At 41.1% G+C, this 19303-nt stretch overlaps 2 protein-coding genes across 5 annotated transcripts in view; one reads left to right on the forward strand and one right to left on the reverse strand.

The window, feature by feature from the left end:
* On the forward strand, positions 1-14661 carry TYMS (thymidylate synthetase). Its single transcript, XM_075920916.1, has 7 exons — positions 1-211; positions 2013-2086; positions 4155-4329; positions 6032-6133; positions 10204-10379; positions 13155-13226; positions 13957-14661. Exons 1-7 carry the CDS (start codon positions 55-57, stop codon positions 14092-14094), a joined length of 894 nt encoding a protein of 297 aa, XP_075777031.1. The 5' UTR covers positions 1-54; the 3' UTR covers positions 14095-14661.
* ENOSF1 (enolase superfamily member 1) overlaps positions 14166-19303 on the reverse strand; it is a 24661-nt gene continuing 19523 nt past the window's right edge. For 3 of the 4 annotated variants that reach the window (XM_075920915.1, XM_014581527.2, XM_006139039.4), the window contains 3 exons: positions 18934-19033; positions 16788-16869; positions 14166-16173 (listed from right to left, as the gene is read on the reverse strand). In XM_075920915.1, coding sequence (XP_075777030.1) covers positions 16078-16173; positions 16788-16869; positions 18934-19033 — 278 coding nt within the window. In that variant the 3' untranslated portion in view covers positions 14166-16077. The remainder of the gene's footprint in view (positions 16174-16787; positions 16870-18933; positions 19034-19303) is intronic. The other variant, XR_001369313.3, reaches the window with a different exon arrangement.

The following is a 19303-nucleotide window of genomic DNA, read 5'->3' on the forward strand; positions in this document are numbered from 1 at the left end:
TTCGAAGAGTGGCGCCAAGCGGGTCCCGCGCAGCCCAGTCCCGCCGCCGCCGCCATGCCCGAGTCCCGCAGCCCGGCGCCCCCGCCGCACGGGGAGCTGCAGTACCTGGGGCAGGTCGAGCACGTCCTGCAGCGCGGCCACCGGAAGGACGATCGGACCGGCACCGGCACCATCTCCACCTTCGGGCTGCAGGCGCGGTACAGCCTGAGGGGTGAGTGCGCCCCGCCTGCCCCCTACTGCCCCGCGGCATCCCCTCCCTTTCTGCCTTTCCCCACGGCCCCCACTGACCTGCCCCCACAGCATCCCCGCCCCCTCCCTTTCTGCCTTTCCCCACGGCCCCCCACTGACCTGCCCCCCACAGCATCCCCGCCCCCTCCCTTTCTGCCTTTCCCCACGGCCTCCCCCCCACTTACCTGCACCCCACTGCTCCTTCCTACAGCATTCCCTCCCCCATCCCTTTCTGCCTTTGCTCATGACCCCCCACCCCACAGACCTCCTGCACCCCACTGGCCCCTCGCACAGAATCCCTTTCTGCCTTTTCCCATGCCCCGGATGGATCTCTTTCACCCCACTGGCCCCTCACAGAACATCCTTTTCCCCCATCCCTTTCTGCCTTTCCCCATGGGTCCCCCTTCCACAGACTTCCTACACACCATGCCCTCCTGCGCAGCATCTTCTTCCCCTTCCCTTTCTGCCCTTCCCCATGGATCCCCCCCCCCCAGTCCCTCACCACATCCCATCAGCTACCTGGCCCCATGCCTGGCAGGCCTGCCAAGTGCTTCCTATGACTCCTGAACTGGCTGTAAACTACCATCTTCTCATGCCCCCACACTGCTCACCCCCACTGCTGTTTGCCTCATCCTTGGCTGCTACTCCTCCCCCCAACACTCTCCAAAACTTGCCATGGGTATCTGAGGGAATGCTGCTAACCCTCTCCAGTTGTCGTCTGGGTGAGGGATGTGGTCATTCTCAGAGGGAAGACTATGCCACATCTTAAGGATAGTGCTGTCTGTGGGCACCAGCCTTTTCCTTTGCTGCTACTGCTGAACTCTTCTATTGACCTCCACCTTTTATAGGCAGGGATTCCGTGGGGTTAATACAGAAATGGGTAACTCCCCCCTACAGAGGAGAACCTCCAGTTGTCCATCTTCCTTACACAAGGTCTCTAAACTTATCTGCATCTCTTCTTTTTACTGACCTATGGAGCAGGTGGCTGAGCCTCATTGCATCTGCCCTCCGTAGCTGTTTTATGGGGAAAAAATAAGAAAAGAGGCTAGGTCTGATAAAGGCTAACCCCCTAAGACAGTTTTACTACCCCCTGTCAGATTCACCTCCACACTAGTGAAGTAGGCTTGACCAGAACTTGATCTTGAGCCTCTGAATTCAACTGCATGTGGGCATATTTTACCTTCCCATAGGCTCTTAACTGCACTCCAGCATTATGTTTCCTGAACAACGTATTTCTGATTAACCCCTATCTTTTTCTGGCCATGTACTTGGCGCCAAGGACCATTTTTTAGGAATAAGGTTGGATGCCTGTGCTCCTCACTTTCGTGAAGTTCCAGTAGAATTTTCACTCATCACTGTGTGCTTTTTTTATTACAGTGCTGTACCAAGCTCTAAATGAGTGCTACAACAAACCAGGCTCCTATTGTGATAGTACACATTGAACATGCACAACAGAGCAATATCAAAGCTTTTAACACTTGGCAGAGGCCCTGGAGGTTTTTCGCCTTCCTCTGTAGCATGGGGTACAGATCACAGCTAGAGGATCTCTGTATCTTGGGGTCTTCAAAGTATTTGAAGGCTTCCATATCTGAGATATAGGTGAGAGGATTATTCTAGGAGGGGTGGGTGAGATTTTGTGGCCTGCACTGTGCAGGGGGTCAGACTAGATGATCATAATGGTCCCTTCTGACCTTGGAGTCTGAGTCTGAGTATTTATCAGTTAACAGCGATAGTTGATTAGTGAGAAGTGACTTTGCTGATTTGGCACTTTAACTCTTTTTCAGATCAGTTTCCTTTGCTGACAACAAAACGAGTGTTCTGGAAAGGAGTGCTGGAAGAGCTGCTATGGTTTATCCAGGTATGATGCATGGTTGTTTAAATTAGTAATGTGCATTGACAATGCTATCAATAGAATATATACTGTGGACTGGGGTATTTGCAACCAGTGAGTACGTCAGTGGCTACCAGAAGAGATTCAAATGTCACCCAGCTGATCAGTAGAGCAACCCCAGCCTGCAGCATGTGTTTCTACTTGTGGTGCACATTCACACCTGCCTGAAAGCATATAAACATTTTTTTTCCACACGTTTGGAAAACATTAGAGGGAACATTTTTTGGAACACTTACAGATGTTTATTCCTGAATGAATGGAAACAAGTTGTGACCTTCTAGTATTTTTCCAATTTATTTTTCCAAAACAAAATGTTTGTTTTGGTTAGGGTGCTAGTGTAATCTTGTGGGAATGGTGATTAAATCTTACCTTTGCTGCTTTTAGTGAAATATTCTAAAATGATGAAGCATTGATGTACACTATAAAATGTACTCCTTAAACAATACTTCTGTAGTTAAAACAGGAAAACCCTGTGTGAATGCAATTCTGCTGGTATAATAACCAAAATGAGATACTCCCAGTATAAAGCACTTTCATACTGGTATATGTACATCTATACTAGACTTTTACCGATATAACTGTTGGCCAAAAAAAAAAAGGCACTCATACCTCTAACAAGAGATTATACCCATAAAACTTGCATAGACACGTGCTAAGATGGTGTATTGCCCTATAGATCAGTGTTTCTTAAACTTTTTAAGACCGAGGAACACCAAAAAATATTTTTTTTTAATGAGGAACACCAAGGATTTTTTTGTTGAGTCAAAAAAAATAAAGGGGGTAGGGTGGGATGGGGAAAGTTACTGAAGAAAAAAAGGTCGCCTGGCCCTTTAAGGGTGGCGATTTTGAACTCTGTTCTCCGTGACACACCTCTGACTGCCTTGTGGCAACATTGTTTAAGAAACACTGCTATAGATGTTCCCTTATGCAAATAATGAGTAACATTTGATTAACTGCTGCTATATAAGAACTTAAAAAATCCACTTATCTAGATATCAATTTCTGAAGAACTTGTACTCTAAAAAAAAAAAAGAAAGAAAAGAAAAGGCTTATCTTTTCAACTGTAAGGACTAGAAACATTTCTGCTGTGAACCAGCACAATGCTGTACTCCAAGACTATGAACGTGTTTTGGTGGTACTTAAGTCTCTATTCACTTTAAATGCCATTTTAAACTCAGGGGATTTGCTTTCTTATCCTTTTCTCTAGCTTTTATACAAAGTGGCAGAGTAGAATATGGGAGTCTACCCTTTGCTCAGTGACTAAACACAACTTCAGGTTATTTCTAATGGCATCTCTCAGGAGCATGACATTTATTTAAGCTTCTAGAAAACAGAAACAAGCAAGGGGGAAAGAAAAGGGACTGCATGTCCTTGGGGGTGGAGGGATGACTTTTAAGCCACTTCACGAAGGCTGTGATAGCAGGTGTATCGGGAGTAGCAGAATTGCACAGACATGGAATAAGTATTTCTTGTTGCATCAATCAAAAAGTAAAACCTTGTTTCCTGAAGGGTCTGTGCTCAAGCAACTTTGAACCTCTATTGGCCTACAGTGTATAAGACTAGAATTAAATGACTAGAGCAGCATTATTCAGTTCTCAGTAATAGATTGTCTATAATTTAGTTTTATTGTATGCACGTAACAGGAGCCAGATCCTGAGGCTTAATCCCAAGACTTCTCATTCTCTCCATTAAAAAGAAACCTTAAAAAACAACAAATAGTCTAGTAGCACTTTAGAGACTAACAAAACATGTAGCTGGTATCATGAGCTTTCGTGGGCACAACCCACTTCTTCAGATGACCAGTCATCTGAAGAAGTGGGTTGTGCCCATGAAAGCTCATGATACCAGCTACATGTTTTGTTAGTCTTTAAAGTGCTACTAGACTATTACAGATTAACTCGGCTACTGGAAGCTTTCATTCTCTCCATAGTAACTAGAGAAAGACTTTAGAATGGTCTAAGTTGGCACCACAATTTAAAATTTAGCCCTTTATCCTGGCATGTAGAATTGCTTTTATATTTCTTTCATCATATAGGGTTCAACAAATGCTAAAGAGCTCTCTGCAAAAGGAGTGAAGATTTGGGATGCCAATGGATCACGTGACTTCTTGGATAAACAAGGTTTCAGTAAGAGAGAGGAAGGGGATTTGGGACCAGTGTATGGTTTCCAGTGGAGACACTTTGGGGCTGAATACAAAGATATGAATGCAGGTGAGGAAAGTAGATAAATGCTCAAGTTTTCCCCTTTGGAAGTTTTCTTTGGTGCTTAGTAAGTCTGACAGGGTTACTATGGTCTCACTTTCTGGAGGCATGGAAAGAGCATAAAGAAGACATTTATAATGGAAACTGAGAGTCAGATCTTTTTGGGAGATTATATTGGAAAATCCACCATTATGAGATATGCAGTATTGCAGGCGGTAGTCTATTTGTAGAATGGGTGAATCACAGGCAGTATGCTGTTCTGTTCTGTATGATCACCTGTAGGTGGGAGGATATTTTGGTTTTCATGCCCATTTAGTTCTTTTCCTTTCTGGCTAAGCAGCCAGCAAAGGTGCCAATTGTAACAAGACATCTTTGTTTTTTTGGAAATTCACTAACATCACTCATTTGAGAGAGCTGCTATTATTAATTTGTATAATTAGCACATTAATTTGTGCTGTTTACAGAAAAGTATCATTGGAAAATTATGACACTCTCAAGCTTAGCTTGCGTTATGTTAGAGGTGGTTTTATTCAGCCATCAAAAACTGTTTTCTCGATCTAAATAGGCAAGTAAAAATGTAAAGAAGATCTATAGTACTTCACACAATCAACCTGATCATAACTTCTTTTTACAGAGAGAGCACTGTCATACCAGAATAACCTCTAAATGTTCATATGTCGGTATAGGACGAAAAAAAGACAGGTAGTCAGTCTGTTGGATAGCAGGCTAGTAGAAATACAAATGATCAGTACCAGTAACCAAAAATGGCCTCATATTTTATTTTATTCTTCTTATTTCTCTTGTTTGCCATTGAAATCTGGCTTTTTTGAATTTTCTAACACAGGACATTAAGGGTGATAAAAATGGCATTCTAGTTCTACTTTTTTTTAAACTCTGCAGACTCTAAGACCTAAAGTGACATAAACAGACTCCCTCAGTTATTCCCCAGGGTCTCAGCTTTCACTTAGTTTTTAGCCGTTGTGCTTGAGAAGAAAAAAGTTCAAACATGATCAGGCCTACACTATGGGTATTAGCAGCATAGCAATCACGTTATAGCTATACCACTGCAATCTCAAAGTATGGCTACAGACTACAGTGATGGAAGGACTTTTTCCATTGCTTTGAGATCTCTATCTCCTCAGGCGATGATAGCTAGGTCAACAGAAGCATTTTGTCATTGATCTGTCTACTCTGGGGGATAGGTTTACATACCTACAGCACTCAGATATATGAATTTGTTCACATCTCTGTAAGCCTTTGTTGTGTCCATGTACATTTCAAATGTAGACCTGGTCTTGGGTTGTAAGGATGCAGACACTTATGTGAGCTGGCAGAGAGAGAGTGAGAGCTAGTAGGTGTGTATGATCCCATTTCAGCTTGTACTAACCCAGATGCCAGAGATGATGCTTTAATTGTCAATATCACTGCTCAAAGCATGCAGGAAAAGAGGGGAAGTTGACACCTGCTTTTCCCAAAGCTTAGAGCTATCATCTGGGTCCCCCAAAGAACTAGCTAGAAGAGTGGGGAGGGATGAGAAGACTCAGAAGATGTATTAAGGTGTAAGCCTTTAACATGACAAGGTGGGATCAGAAGAGGGCACAGTTAGTGTAATTTTACTGAAAGGTATAGGCTTGGCTTTCTAAAGTAGTTTTGGAGGCAGCCATTGTCAAAACAACCTTAGGCTGTATGACTTATTTAAATCTGTCTTCAGATTACTCAGGCCAAGGAGTGGACCAGCTGCAGAATGTAATTGACACAATCAAAAACAATCCAGATGACAGAAGAATCATCATGTGTGCTTGGAATCCCAAAGGTACAGTAATGAAATGAATATAGTTGCGCATTACTGTGGTGCGTGCTAAGCTAGCTCATTGGTGCTCACTTAGTCCTTGCACAATTACTAGATCCTAAGCCCCAAATCATCATGTATGTTTTCAAATATTTTCCATTTTAGCATAAATGGAAATAAATTATTATTGTTGCCCTCTACATACAGTCACTATTCAAAGGCACTGCAGATAATTAAAAAAAAAAAGTAGAACTTTTTTTTAAAGGACACTCAATTGAATATAAACAAGTCTTTTTTAACTGTATTAAATTATAGAATTATTCTAAAATCTTGAGAAGGGAAGGAAGAAGAAAATATTTCAAAAAAATTAGTGCTCTTTTTCTTTTTTGTTTAGAATCTTTTCTGAAGGCAGGGGCCTATGTAAGAACTTTAGTATTTAAAGGTACTTGCCATCTAGAAGAGAGGCCAACATGCAGCATCCAGTTACAAAATGATTGTATTAGTTGTTTTTCCTGCTACTGTATATTTAAAAAGCCAGTTTCCCCCCAGCATGGCTTTCTGAAATGTTCCCATCAAAGGGCAACTGTACAGTAGATGGAGGGTTAACAAAGATCAGGCACTCCAAAGTAATGTAACACCTTTGGGATGTCCAGCTGTCATCTTAAAATCAACAAAGCCAAAACCAGATTCTTAATTTTAGCCCCCAAAATACTGTTTTCTCAGTCTCAATGGACATCATTATCTTTTCTGTCATGTTACATCTTTAACTTGATCACTTCTATAGATCCTGTCATTCAGTCTCTAAATCAGGTTTTCCCTAACTATGGTACATTGTATATTCCATCAGTTCATTTTAGACTCTTTTTTTTTTTTTTTTTTTTGTGCTGGTGGTACATGAACCAGTAAAGTTTTAGCCCTCTTAGTCTAAATCTTGTTCTTTCCTGCCTGTTATCTTTACTTCTCTGTTCAGAGTTCACGCCTCTAGTATCTCATTATTTTGACTCCTGCAGCATTCTTCTCTGACCTAGGCAGTCTCACCCTGCGTATATACATTGAGAATGCTTCTGCAAGGATCATTGACCTAGTTTATTTGATCATGTTACCCTCTTTGCATTCCTTCTTTCTCCATTGCCTCAAACATAATCTATTAGATTTTACCTTCACAGCCTATCCTCGTGTTACCTACCATCTCTCATACCCAGCCAAGATGTTGACTTGCATATCTACCTTGCCAGTGATGTCAGACTTTATCACCCACTTTGTTCAGTTTCCAAAAAAGTACCTTCATGCTTTCTTCTGTTCTATGTCTCATGCATGGGAAGAGCTGCACATAAAACATCACGAAACCACTTCATTAGTCTCCTTTACATTCTTCCCTATATCTCTCCTTTGATGTGATGTCTAGAAAAATATGAGAATAAATAGGCATATTGTATTTAGATGGAATAAATGGGCCCGAAGAGCCAGTGATGCGCAAATGACCCTGAAACAGTCCAACCTTAAACAGTTTTAAGAAAGGTTTGGTATATAAAGACTGCAGCTTGCTTGTATCAAGACAAACACACCAGTAACAATCTTATTCACTTTTTTATTAAAGATACAGACAAAAGGAATATTAGTTAAATGAAATGTAAAGTATAAAACATGGCTTCCATTTTAACAACATCCCTTGTTACCTGTTTCTTTAGCTGGGAAAAGCTGCTAGAAGGAAAATTCCCTGTGTTTGACAGTCTCCAAGATGGTGATAACTGTCCTTTTTAGGGAAAAGAGCTGTTATCACTGTTGTTGATAAAGTCTGATCCTGTTTCCTAGAAAACACAACAAAAGACAAACACTCAAAAGAGGAGAGAAAAGAACAAAGATAGAAAATGCAGCTTCTGTCTCTGCTGTTGACTTCACTGCTGGAGAACTTGCAACTTCACTGCAGGAGAAACACAGGCATGGCTCGTAGTCTTATTGGCCATTCCAAGACCTGGCAAACTTCTTCCAGCATCAGACTGTTTAGCTTTTAGCTGTTTCTTTGGTCACAGGCTTAGTGCAGTGTTGCAAAATATTCAGTTTTGGCTCATGTAACTGGACTTTTTATTATACAAAAGGAAAGGGATGGGAAAGAATACTGAAGTCTGGTCTGGGCACTTCTGAGGATCAGAATAATGAAAGTCCATTAGTGTTATAATAAATATCTGGGTCCTAGAGTGACAGAGTGGGTGGTGGACAAGATCATAAAGGTTGCTCCTTTCCTCTGCCATCTTCAGTCAGCCAGGTGTTTTGGATTTTTCTCCAAAGTCATAAGAAGGGCCATACTGGGACAGACCAACGGTCCATCTAGCCCAGTATCCTGTCTGCTGACAGTGGTCAATACCAGATGCCCCAGAGGGAGGGAACACAACAGGTAATCCTCACATGATCCCTCCCATCTCCCACTTCCAGAGAAACAGAGGCTAGGGACACAATTCCTACCCGTCCTGGCTAGTAGCCAGTGATGGACCTAACCTCCATTAATCTATCTAGCTCTTTTTTGAATCCTGTTAAAGTCCTAGCCTTCACCCCATCCCTTGTTTATTATTATATTATATTAGAAGACTTACCTGGTGTTGCTCAGGTCCTTCAGTACTGGAGAGGGGAGGGAGACATGAAAGAATCAGGGTTGAGTGGTAAAGAGAGGCGGCAGGTGTGGGGGGGGGGGGAGTACTGGAGTCAGGCTGGGGGGGTGAGGAGGATCTATGGGCAGGGAGTTGGATGTGGGGGGGGTGCAGGAGTCAGGATTGGGGAGTGGGGATAAGCTCAGGATTGAAGATGGGGTAGAGGGAGGGGGATTTGCAAGAGCTGATAGGGGCCGCACTACCCGGAGTAGGTAGGAAGCTTACCTCCACCTCTGCAGTCCCAATGGGGTTATAGCTATCCCAGTCCCCATCTCTTTCTCCCTCACTCCTTGCTGTCCCCCGTGGTCGTAACACACTATAACTATCCCTGCTAGTTGCCTCCTTCCTTTCTGTGTTATGAAAAACAGTTGCAAGCATGTCCCATTGTCCTGGCATAACCAAACCCTGACCTTACTTTAAGCTATGATAAAAAGAAGCTACATACCAAATTTCGTGGTCCTAGCTCTTGCCATTTAGGAGATCTTGAACAGACAGACTTGCCACAAACTCTCTCAAGTATCTAATACATTTTAATCTTTTCTTAAAGACCCCTAAAAGGGGAGTAATGGGTGGATTAGCCCATCTCATTATTTTGTCCACCAATTTGAGACGGATTTCCAACATGAAAACTTTGGCCCATTGATCTTCTTTTTACCAGGCATGATGCTAACACAGTCCTTGAATTATATCAGTAGGCCTTTCTGTTTGGACTTATTGTTTTTCTCTCTTCCAAAAATAACATCAACATTTGCTGTAAAAGGTTGTAACATTTGTGTGAGCTTTTACTTTTCAGTGTACAGCAGATGGCAGGAGTGCTGTGACTGCTGCCCATCATGCTGGCCAGTATTATCTCATTGTTCCCATGTGCTCCCTCTTTTGTCCCTGTCCACCTGTTACATTTTATCTTCTGCTCTCTGATGCAGTGGATGTGGGGTTTTTTCCCATGTCTGTGTAGTACTGGTACATGATGGGTTCTGAGGTGCTACTACTGTACAAATCATAATTAGAGCCAGAAACTTGTTGAAGAAGAAAAACAAAAGCTGAATGACTAAAGCACTGAAAATGCAGACACTTCTGCATGTGCTTAATTTTACTCACATTATTAGTTCCATTGACTTGATGAGATTATTCTCATGAGTAAAATTTAGCATGTGTCAAGTATTTACATATCAGAGCCTAAAACCTTTTTCTCAGTGGAATTTCAAGATGTGATTTTTCTTTTGTCCATCTAGTCACAGCTAATGCTAGCAATTACCACTACCAGATACTAGTTGCTTGACTATGTAACAGCAATATTTAAAAAGGCTTAATAAAAGCAATAGAACTACAATATGTGCTTTAATATTGCTATTTGGTGTATTTATGGTATTTCTATATACATTTAGTTTTCTGCTCTTTCATGGTGTCTTAATACTGCTTCCCTTCCCCTTTTTCTGTTTTGCAACTCCTTAGATATTTCACTAATGGCTTTGCCTCCATGCCACGCCCTTTGCCAGTTTTATGTTCTAAATGGTGAACTGTCATGCCAGTTGTATCAGAGATCTGGAGACATGGGACTAGGGGTGCCTTTCAATATCGCCAGTTATTCACTGCTCACATATATGATTGCCCATGTCACAGGCCTGAAGGTATAGTATCCTTTTTGCTTAAAGATTTGTTTGAACAGATTAAATAGATTAATATTTATGTAGGAAGAACTGGAATGAACACAATGTTCAAAAGTTTAAATATGTACAGGATAGGGATGTAAAGTCCCATTTAATCAGTTAACTAGTTAAACATTGGTTAATTGATTGAAAGGGATCCCGTGGCCTGCTGCAGCTAGGCCAGGCTCACCGCATCTAGGGGCTGCTCTAGCTGGACTGGAGCGCCTCCCGCCCATGATGCTGTAGACCTGGCTGAACAGAAGCACCTACAGCCTAGGCAGGGGGCTGCCCCAGCCCAAGTGGGGACTGTGTTGGCTGAGCCTGCGCACTACACCATGGGTGTGGAACTGCTCCTGCTGGGCCCAGCACACTGCACTGTGGGCAGGTGGCGAGCTGTTCCAGCCCAGCTGTGCTGCTGAGGGTGATGTTTACCAGTTAACTAGTGACATCCCTAATACAGAATGGACGCCGTAGATATATTTTGTGTGTTAGTGGGGTGGCCTGTACTACAAGAACTCAATAAATCTCATAGTGGTCACTCACATCAAATACTCTATAAACCTTGTGGAAAAAAACTTGTCAAAATTAAGGAATGTCGTGGCTTAATCTACCAGTTTAGCTACTAAAAAATCAGAGTTGAGTACTCTTCTCTTTGGTGACAAAAATAATGCCAGGGGGTGTATTTTTGTGCTTCTGCAACAGCCGTCTTCACAGATTCCAATCTGCATATTGTGATCTGTCTAACTTCCTGCTATGGTTTCAACTGGGTATTTTTCACTTTTGTGTAGTACTGCTTTTTTCTGTTAGCCGCCTCTTGTCTTTTTCCAGAGATACTGCAGTCTTGTGACTTGGTAGAGCAGAAGAGATGTAATCGTGATAATGTGGTTGTTTTGCACACATATATCCCCTGCCTAGTGCTATTATTAGGAGTTGCTGCTTCCATTTTAGCACTGAGGAGATAAAATGGGGGTGTGGAAAAAAAATCATGCTTTATAATCAGTAAGGACTTAGAATAAGTTTTATATCAAAGGCAATTAAAGTAAATAAAGTTTGATCTCTCCTCCACAACTTCACTTAACTGTTACCCCTCCTCTTAAAGCAAGACAGACTTTTTTGTGGGAGAAAGCTGCAGTAAAGAACTAACTCATTTAAGACTTGTGAATTTTTGGATAACATTAAATATTGCAATAACAGCAGGCAAATTAAGTATCTGTGCTTTTACAATCCAGTATTTTGCCACATGCTATGGCTAAGTATCCCTTTGCAAAATATTGCAGATAATTTCAGGAGCAGTAAACTAAGCACTAGACCTAAATCAGCAATGATGGTAAATTAAGTAATGCTTAACATAAACAAAATGCTTATGCAGAGCTAGGTACCTCTGCCAAGAAATATTATTGCAGACAAACCAACCTGTCAGCTCCCCCAGCTGGAAAAAATACCAGTGCTTCTCCAAATACAAGGATAGCTATGATTTGTAGCATGCCATGAAGGCCAACAGATGTGGGCTATTTCAGATCAAGAGCCTGGGAAGAGAATTCCAAAGTTCAGTGCTCCTTACAGAGAAGATCCTGCTGGCAGCTCCCTGTTTTAAACCACAGCTGTGGCAATAGTGAGGCATGTTTCTCAGCTAGACAATTTGAAAGCTATTTTGGATGTCTGCATTGCAGCTGGGAACATGCCTCTCCATGTGGGCGGACAAACTCATGCTATCTTTGCGCAAGCCAGATCACTAAAAGTAGCACCATAGAATGAGGGGTGGCTCTAGTTAGCTGCCCGAGTCTAAGTCTGTCTGAGCTCAGGTGGCCCATTGGAGCTTCTTTGTCTTCCACAATAGTCATTCTGCTAGTTTGAGCATGCTAGTATAACCTACGTACCTGGATTAGGAGGCAGGCTTTCAGCTGCAGTATAGACATACTCTTGGGACTTTAATTTGTCAGGGCAGATCACTCTACACCAATTTCATGTGCTCCTGCAAGGAACTCCCTGTAATGAGTTGCTTTGATTTCCTAATAGAATGCCGGGGTATGCATTCCAGTAATCCAATCGTGAGCAGGGATGTAAAAATCATTGAAAAGTGTAACCATTAAAAATCCTTGTGGTTACATGTGCTGTGGGCTCTGAAGTAAAAAACTTTATGCTGCAATGCAGCCAGCTCCCTGGGAGTGGGCTCCTGGCACTCAGCGGCCCTGCCTCCCAGGGAGCTGGCTTCACTGCGATCTCTGCAGTGTAACTTTATGCTGCAGAACCCACAGTGCGGGGTGATAGCAGGTGCTGGTCTTGGGGAGCCAGTGTGTCACCATAAAGGCAACCAATAAGTTGATGCCTGTCAGTTAACCATTTGAACAGTTACTCTTTTACAACCCTAACATTGAGGTGGAAGCATGGATCACTGTAGCACTGTTAATATCTAAGATATACTTGCAACCTGTTACTTCAAGGTAGATGGAGAAAGCTGTATTTCTCATTATCTGCATCTCTCTCAACTTACGTTAGCAGATAAATGATTGCTCAATTGCTATACCTGTTGCAAAATCCTTTTAGGACTTCATACTTTGCTTAAGATAATGATTGGTTACGTTAGGGAAGGACAGTACTTGAACTTGTAAGGAAATGGCTTATTAAGACAATCTGGTGCAGGAGCTACACTTCAGCAACAGAGGTGCTAGGAACTTCTGCCACAAGCATTACAGTGTCCTACAGTCCTGAAATGTCACCATCTTGGTCTGAAGACTTTTTTCCCCTTTTTCTCTTCAGCCTGGTGAATTCATACATACGCTAGGAGATGCTCATATATATCTGAATCATGTCGAACCTTTAAAAATTCAAGTAAGTATCTATTGTGATGAATTTGGTTTTCTGATATCTACCACGATTGTTTGCACAACTTATCGTAATCCTGCATTTTTAGATCAGGTAGTGTGGAGATTTTTCATTGTAAATACTATCTTTAATGTGCATTCCCGATCCTCTGACTTCTTCTCCAACATTGCTCTGTCGTTGTTACAAAATATTAGTGTTTTTATACTTATCAACAAAACAGTCACTGACAAAATCAGGGGTGGCTAACCCATTAAACGAAGAGAGCCGAAACAGTGGTGGAAAAATTGCAAAGAGCTACAACAGAATTTTTTTTGAGCAATTTTTGTTTGGGACCGTTTCTGGGGGCATAGGGGCAGCTCCACGAGCCGCACTTTAAGAGGGGAGGGGGGAAAGAGCCACATGCAGCTCCCGAGCCACAAGTTGGCCACCTCTGGACTAAACGAATAAAATGCACTTTGATGCGTTATCCTTAATTATGTATAAATCACAATTTGCAAACCAGTAATTCATAGTGAGTATCAAACTGAATGACAAGGCTCTTCTGTACTTTTATTGGGTCTCTTATAAGCATTTGTTCACTTCATATCAATCTTTCCACATTCTTCACACAAATATCTACCTACTGTTACAGCATTGAGAATATTATGGAAGATGAGGTCTAACTGAAAAACCTAAGAAATCTACTTTCACTGGTCACTGTTCTTGTACAAACAAGTCAAATTCTCTTTAATTTCAGCTCCAGAGGGAACCACGACCTTTCCCAAAACTCAAAATTCTTCGTAAAGTTGAAAACATCAGTGACTTCAAAGCAGATGACTTTCAGATTGAAGATTATAACCCACATCCAGCTATTAAAATGGAGATGGCTGTTTAACTAACTTAATTTTTTCAACACGATGAGAGTCTGTTTGATAAGTATGTTACCTTTACTGTACTTGAGCTCTGTGTGGTGCTTTTAAAAGTTGCTTAAAGCAGTTAAAATGGATCCTGTTCCAGTAGATTAACTGTTCAGAAGCAGATAAATAGCTGTAAAATACCTTTAATGAGAGAAGTACATTTAATGGAAGTTGTTTACCTTCATACAGGTGGTGTCATTGAACCAAATCTTGTAGAAGAATTAGCACTCTGTTTAATAGTCAGTGCTTGAGTAGAGAGGGCTCTGGCTCCTAATTGTTAGGTGACTTCGGTTTGTATATCTACAAATAATTTATGAATTGGCTGGCACTCCCCTAGGTTATGGGGTTAAGTTAATATTTTGAGCTTTTCCTTCTCTGCACTATAGCCTGAACAGTGAGAAATGATTAGTCTTGTTCTGTATTAACTTCACTTACCTTTATATACAGTATTTGTTACTACAAATGTTTTGTTTAAGTACTATCAGAGATCACTTTTTTAAACTTGGTGAGTTGATAATGTTTATTAAACACAAAAATATTTTCAACAGTGTTTTGGAAAGTGTTGTATCTTTAAGGTCTGGTAGTGAATCTGCACTTGTTACCTTGCTTTACTTGATACTAATGTTACAAGAGGATTGTGAGATTTAAAAGTTTTGGCTTTGTTACAAATGGGGGCTGCAGAAGTTGATTCAGACAAGGGATTTGATGGAATACCCTGAGGCTAGGGCTTGTGGGCTCCCAAGTGCTCCGCTCTCCTTAGCGAGCTATAAGAAGCAGCAAGTAGGTAAGCAAATGTCAGGAAGCCAAGCAGGCATCTTGCAGAAGTTTGCTGGAGATTGAAATGTTTTGGAATCAGTTAGGGAGGTAAAAGTATAACCCAGTAATTCCCAATCTTTTTCTCATGGAGGAAACCCTAAAATAATTTTTCATATCTTGAGGAACCCCTAACTATGAAAACATTTGCTTGGCAAGAAAAAGTTGACAGTGGAGAGTGCATTCAATTACTGCTAAATTATTGTCAAGAAAATTGATTTGTAAAGAGCTGTTATTTATATGTCAGCTTACATTGTAAGAGAACTTTTTTTTATTTATTTAATTCACAATTTCTTGCTGAACCCCTGATGATGGTCTTTAGAACCCTGGTTAGGAAACCCTGGTATAACGGTTTAAATGGCTAAGCCAGTAAGCCTCAGCTTATCTGTTTGTTACGATTACTCGCTGGCTCCTGGGAAATCCTCTGTCACCCCATGCTGTGAGCTCTGCAGAACCCACAGTGAAGCCAGCTCTGCAGCTACCAGTCCCAGTATAAGCTTTATACTGCAGAGGCCACAGTGCATATAACTGCTAGGATTTTTAGCAGATACATGGCTACATTTAATTTTTTTTACATCCCTAATTTAATTTTTGATGAATGGGCATGTCTAGTCAGAAGTCTTGATAGAACTAGGTGCTGTGCTTTAATTGTATCAAGTTTACTGCTTCTGCAGGGTATAGGTGAGATCAGTGCCGATGATGGTCCTTTATGATGTTACCCATCTTACCCAAGCCATAGTAGTTTATGTACATGCATAGTGGCAGAGTAAAATCTTTCAAGACAAGAGTAGACAGTAAGGAATTTTATTTGAAAACTCTAAATTCATAGTATATTGTGAGAAAATCCCCTCAACAATTTACCAAGAATCATGTTGGAAGCTCTAGCATTGGCCATTTTAAAAAGTTATTCTTGATTTTGAAAATTAGGTATAGAAATTTTGTTCATAGCCCATCTGCTAATTACATTAAAGAATAACAGCTGAGTACTGAAATCGGGCCTATATTCCTTAAACTTATAAACTAGACAGCCTTAGATTGTTATACTAATTCCTGAAAACTTATGCTTAGTTATACAAAAATATTTATTGGCAGCTAAAACCTTGTATCAACCTGGAAACTGTCAGGGTTAAGCTTGATGCAGTTGTATTTTATGGGTTAGAAAGGAGTTTCTGCCAAATTTCTCCTTGTGGAAATTGGTATTTCCTCACAGAATCTTCTTTCATTTCAGTGGAATATCCAACATCCTACACAATTAAGAAAAAATATTAGAAAGTGATACTGTATCTAGTCCTCTCTTCTTTCAGATAATTGCTGTCATGCAACTAGAGAATAATTGTTTTATTCTCTGTGCTGCTGGAATGGTGCCAACTCTGGTTTTCCATTTAACAAGTCTGTGCTCAACAGAATAGTTAAACAACCACCTTTAGTTTGGGAATATGAGTTTCAATGAAAATGAGCCCCTTCTTAAAACAGTTTAAAATATCTCTAGGGGGTTAACCTCCCACAAGTCCTCTTTTCCATCTGAACAGAGAATTAAGTATTAATACTTTTACCTAAGTTGGTTAGCCCAGCAATGCAAAAATATCAAACATCACTACCTAGAGAATTGTTTTAGGTTGAAGTTTTAAAACAGGATCACACTCTGTTTCCTGAAGCATATGTGCTGGAATGTATGCCTTTCATTTTAGCAGTTCTAAAATGCCATGCTTATGCAATAGTTAAGTATGATCTCCAACTTTTTATTCTGTAGACCACTTTGTAAGAGTCTTTCATAAACAATCTTAATTTTTAATTGCTTGTCATTAAGCAATTTTCTTTATTGGGCTATTTAAATAGAGTTGATACTCTCACAGCATACCTGAGGTGGTACATATGAAGCTTTCTTGATGATGACAGGATATTTGAAGTGTTCATGCAGATGATCTACGTACTCACACATCCTACAAGAAAGAGGAAGGGTGATTTTCAGTTTACCAAATCCACTTGTTCATGACTATATCCCAGTCAAAGAAACAAAGTTGAGGTAAAAGTTGGACTTATTTGTATCCTAGGCCAGTGGTGCGCAACCTTTTTGATCTGGGACCCCACCCAGGCGGTGGGGGCTGCCAACTGCCTGGCCCAATCCCTGACGAGCCAGATCTAGGCGTCGTGCGCTGGAACCCCTCAGGGGTCATGGATGTCTTCCTATCTCGACCCACAGGTTGTGCACCACTATCCTAGACTAGGTCTATACTGCTGGGTTTTTTCAGCAGAAGATATGCAAATTGTGCTCATTTGCATGTCTTCTGCGGATCTTTTTTGCAGAAAAGGTTTTGCTGCTAACGCCCCGTGTAAACAAGGGCCATTTGTCAGAAAAAACCCTTTTTGCAAGATCCTGTAAGCCTCATTTTCTGAAGAATAAGGGATCTTGCGAAAAAGAGTTTTTTGCGACAAATGGCCCCGTCTACATGGAGCTTTTTAGCGGCAAAACCTCTTCTGCAAAAAGGGTTGGCAGAAGATATGCAAATGAGAGCATGATTTGCATATCTTCTGCAGGGGAAAAAAACAGCAGTGTAAACATGCTCTCTTGATCAAGTTAGGAGGCCTTTTAGAAGCAGAGACTACTGCTAGATAGTACTTCACATAGGTAAAATAGAAGCTACTTGGCATTTTAGTCAAGGATTGATGGTCTCAAAGTGAGTCAAAACAAGAATACATAGAAGATGAGCCTTTTGGGCAGGATGTAGAGTTAGAGTAAGAATCAAACTTCTTTTCAATACAGACAGTAAGATTATAGAGAAGAGATGTCTTTACTGATTGTGTATTTTCCAAAGGAAGGATGTTGAGGCAGGTAACTGGCTAATTGTGTAGTTGATACAATCTGTATTGACTACACAATTAGTTAAGGGAAGGGGCTCAGTCCCGGCTCATGCTGGGTCCTGGAGCTACCCCTGCTGCAGCTTTGCAGTTTAAATGTAGTGATATGTGAAGCAGCCTCTGCTCGCAGTGAGCCTGCCATAGGCAGAAGCTGCTTTGCTTTGCAGCAGCCTCCTTTGCCCCCAGCTCCCTCTTCATGCAGGAGGGGCAGGTGGCACCATGGAGATGGTGCTGGGAAAATGTGAGCAGTTGAGTAATCAGGTTGACTATTCAATAAGCCTAGGCTTATCAGGTAGTTGAATACTTGCCTACATCCTTATTCCAAAGTACTGCAAAAGCTTGATTCTTATGCCAGCCCATGTAGATACAAATGTATGCATCTAATATAGGTATTTAAAGGATATAAACCAGACTAGTTTCTGCATATGGAAGTCTCCAAATGACAGCAGCTAAAGGGCTGACAAGGGGTTTGCTCCTTCTTAGTTTTGGAATTTAGTAAGAACACTGCTGTGATTGGGGACCAGTAAAATACTGTTCCAGAGATAGAGAAGATCAAAACAAAAGGAATGGTTTCTAATACAGCTAATTTTAAAATGTGAGGCTACGATATTTTACTTTAATTTTCTTGCAAATATTAGTGTGAAGAATAGTGTTAAACAGCCCATAGAAGAGATTCAGGAAATCTTCGTTTGCAATAATATGAAAAAAAAATGTTCACTGCATGTAAAAAAGGCTAATATGAACCTAAGCTGCTATTAAACAAGACTAGGGACGAAGTCAGATCTTTCCGGGAAGCTACACCTAGAACACTGTTCAATTTAAAACAATGAGCTAATCCTTTGGTTTTGTTTGTGTTGGGCTGCCATTCAAGTAAGGGGAAGGAGGGGAGAGTGGGATTGTAGGTTAGAGAGAGAGTTGACAAAATATTAGTTCAAAGAATAGCAAGCAGTCTGTCAAAAATACTCCTGGCTGTTTGCTTGCTAGGCAATTGCCAAAGTAAAGTTCACACACTTCTGACTGGTTTAAATTCCTCTGGGAGAGACACAGGGAAGTGCGCTGTTTACTGATTATTATTGCAGGTTAATGCCTTTTGAAATAATAAGCCATCACCCTTATTGATTGTTACATTAGTGTTTTACGTTACTAACCTGTTTTCAAGGCTTCCAGATACTGCAATATAGTCAAATATTATCAAGTGCTGTACCAACTCACAGAGCCCAACCCCCCCAGCATGAGGGCAAACAGGAACTGAAATGAAAACACAACAATCCCTTTTTAAACCAATCTGAATAGTAATGGCAAATGACTCAACCAGCAGCAGAGCTGATACACAAGCAACTCAATAATTAACTGCAACTTCAATAACCCCCTCAGCAGCCCAAGGGAAGTTCAGCTCCCAGTAATAAGGGACCAGAGGCACTTTGAATTAGTAAGAAAGCGTGACAGAAAACAAATGGCTGAACTATATACAAGTGCATGTCCATGAGTTAACAATATGACAGCTGAAGCAGCTCTGTG

Source organism: Pelodiscus sinensis, chromosome 2 (genome assembly GCF_049634645.1).
Source record: "Pelodiscus sinensis isolate JC-2024 chromosome 2, ASM4963464v1, whole genome shotgun sequence".
Classification (NCBI taxonomy): domain Eukaryota; kingdom Metazoa; phylum Chordata; order Testudines; family Trionychidae; genus Pelodiscus; species Pelodiscus sinensis.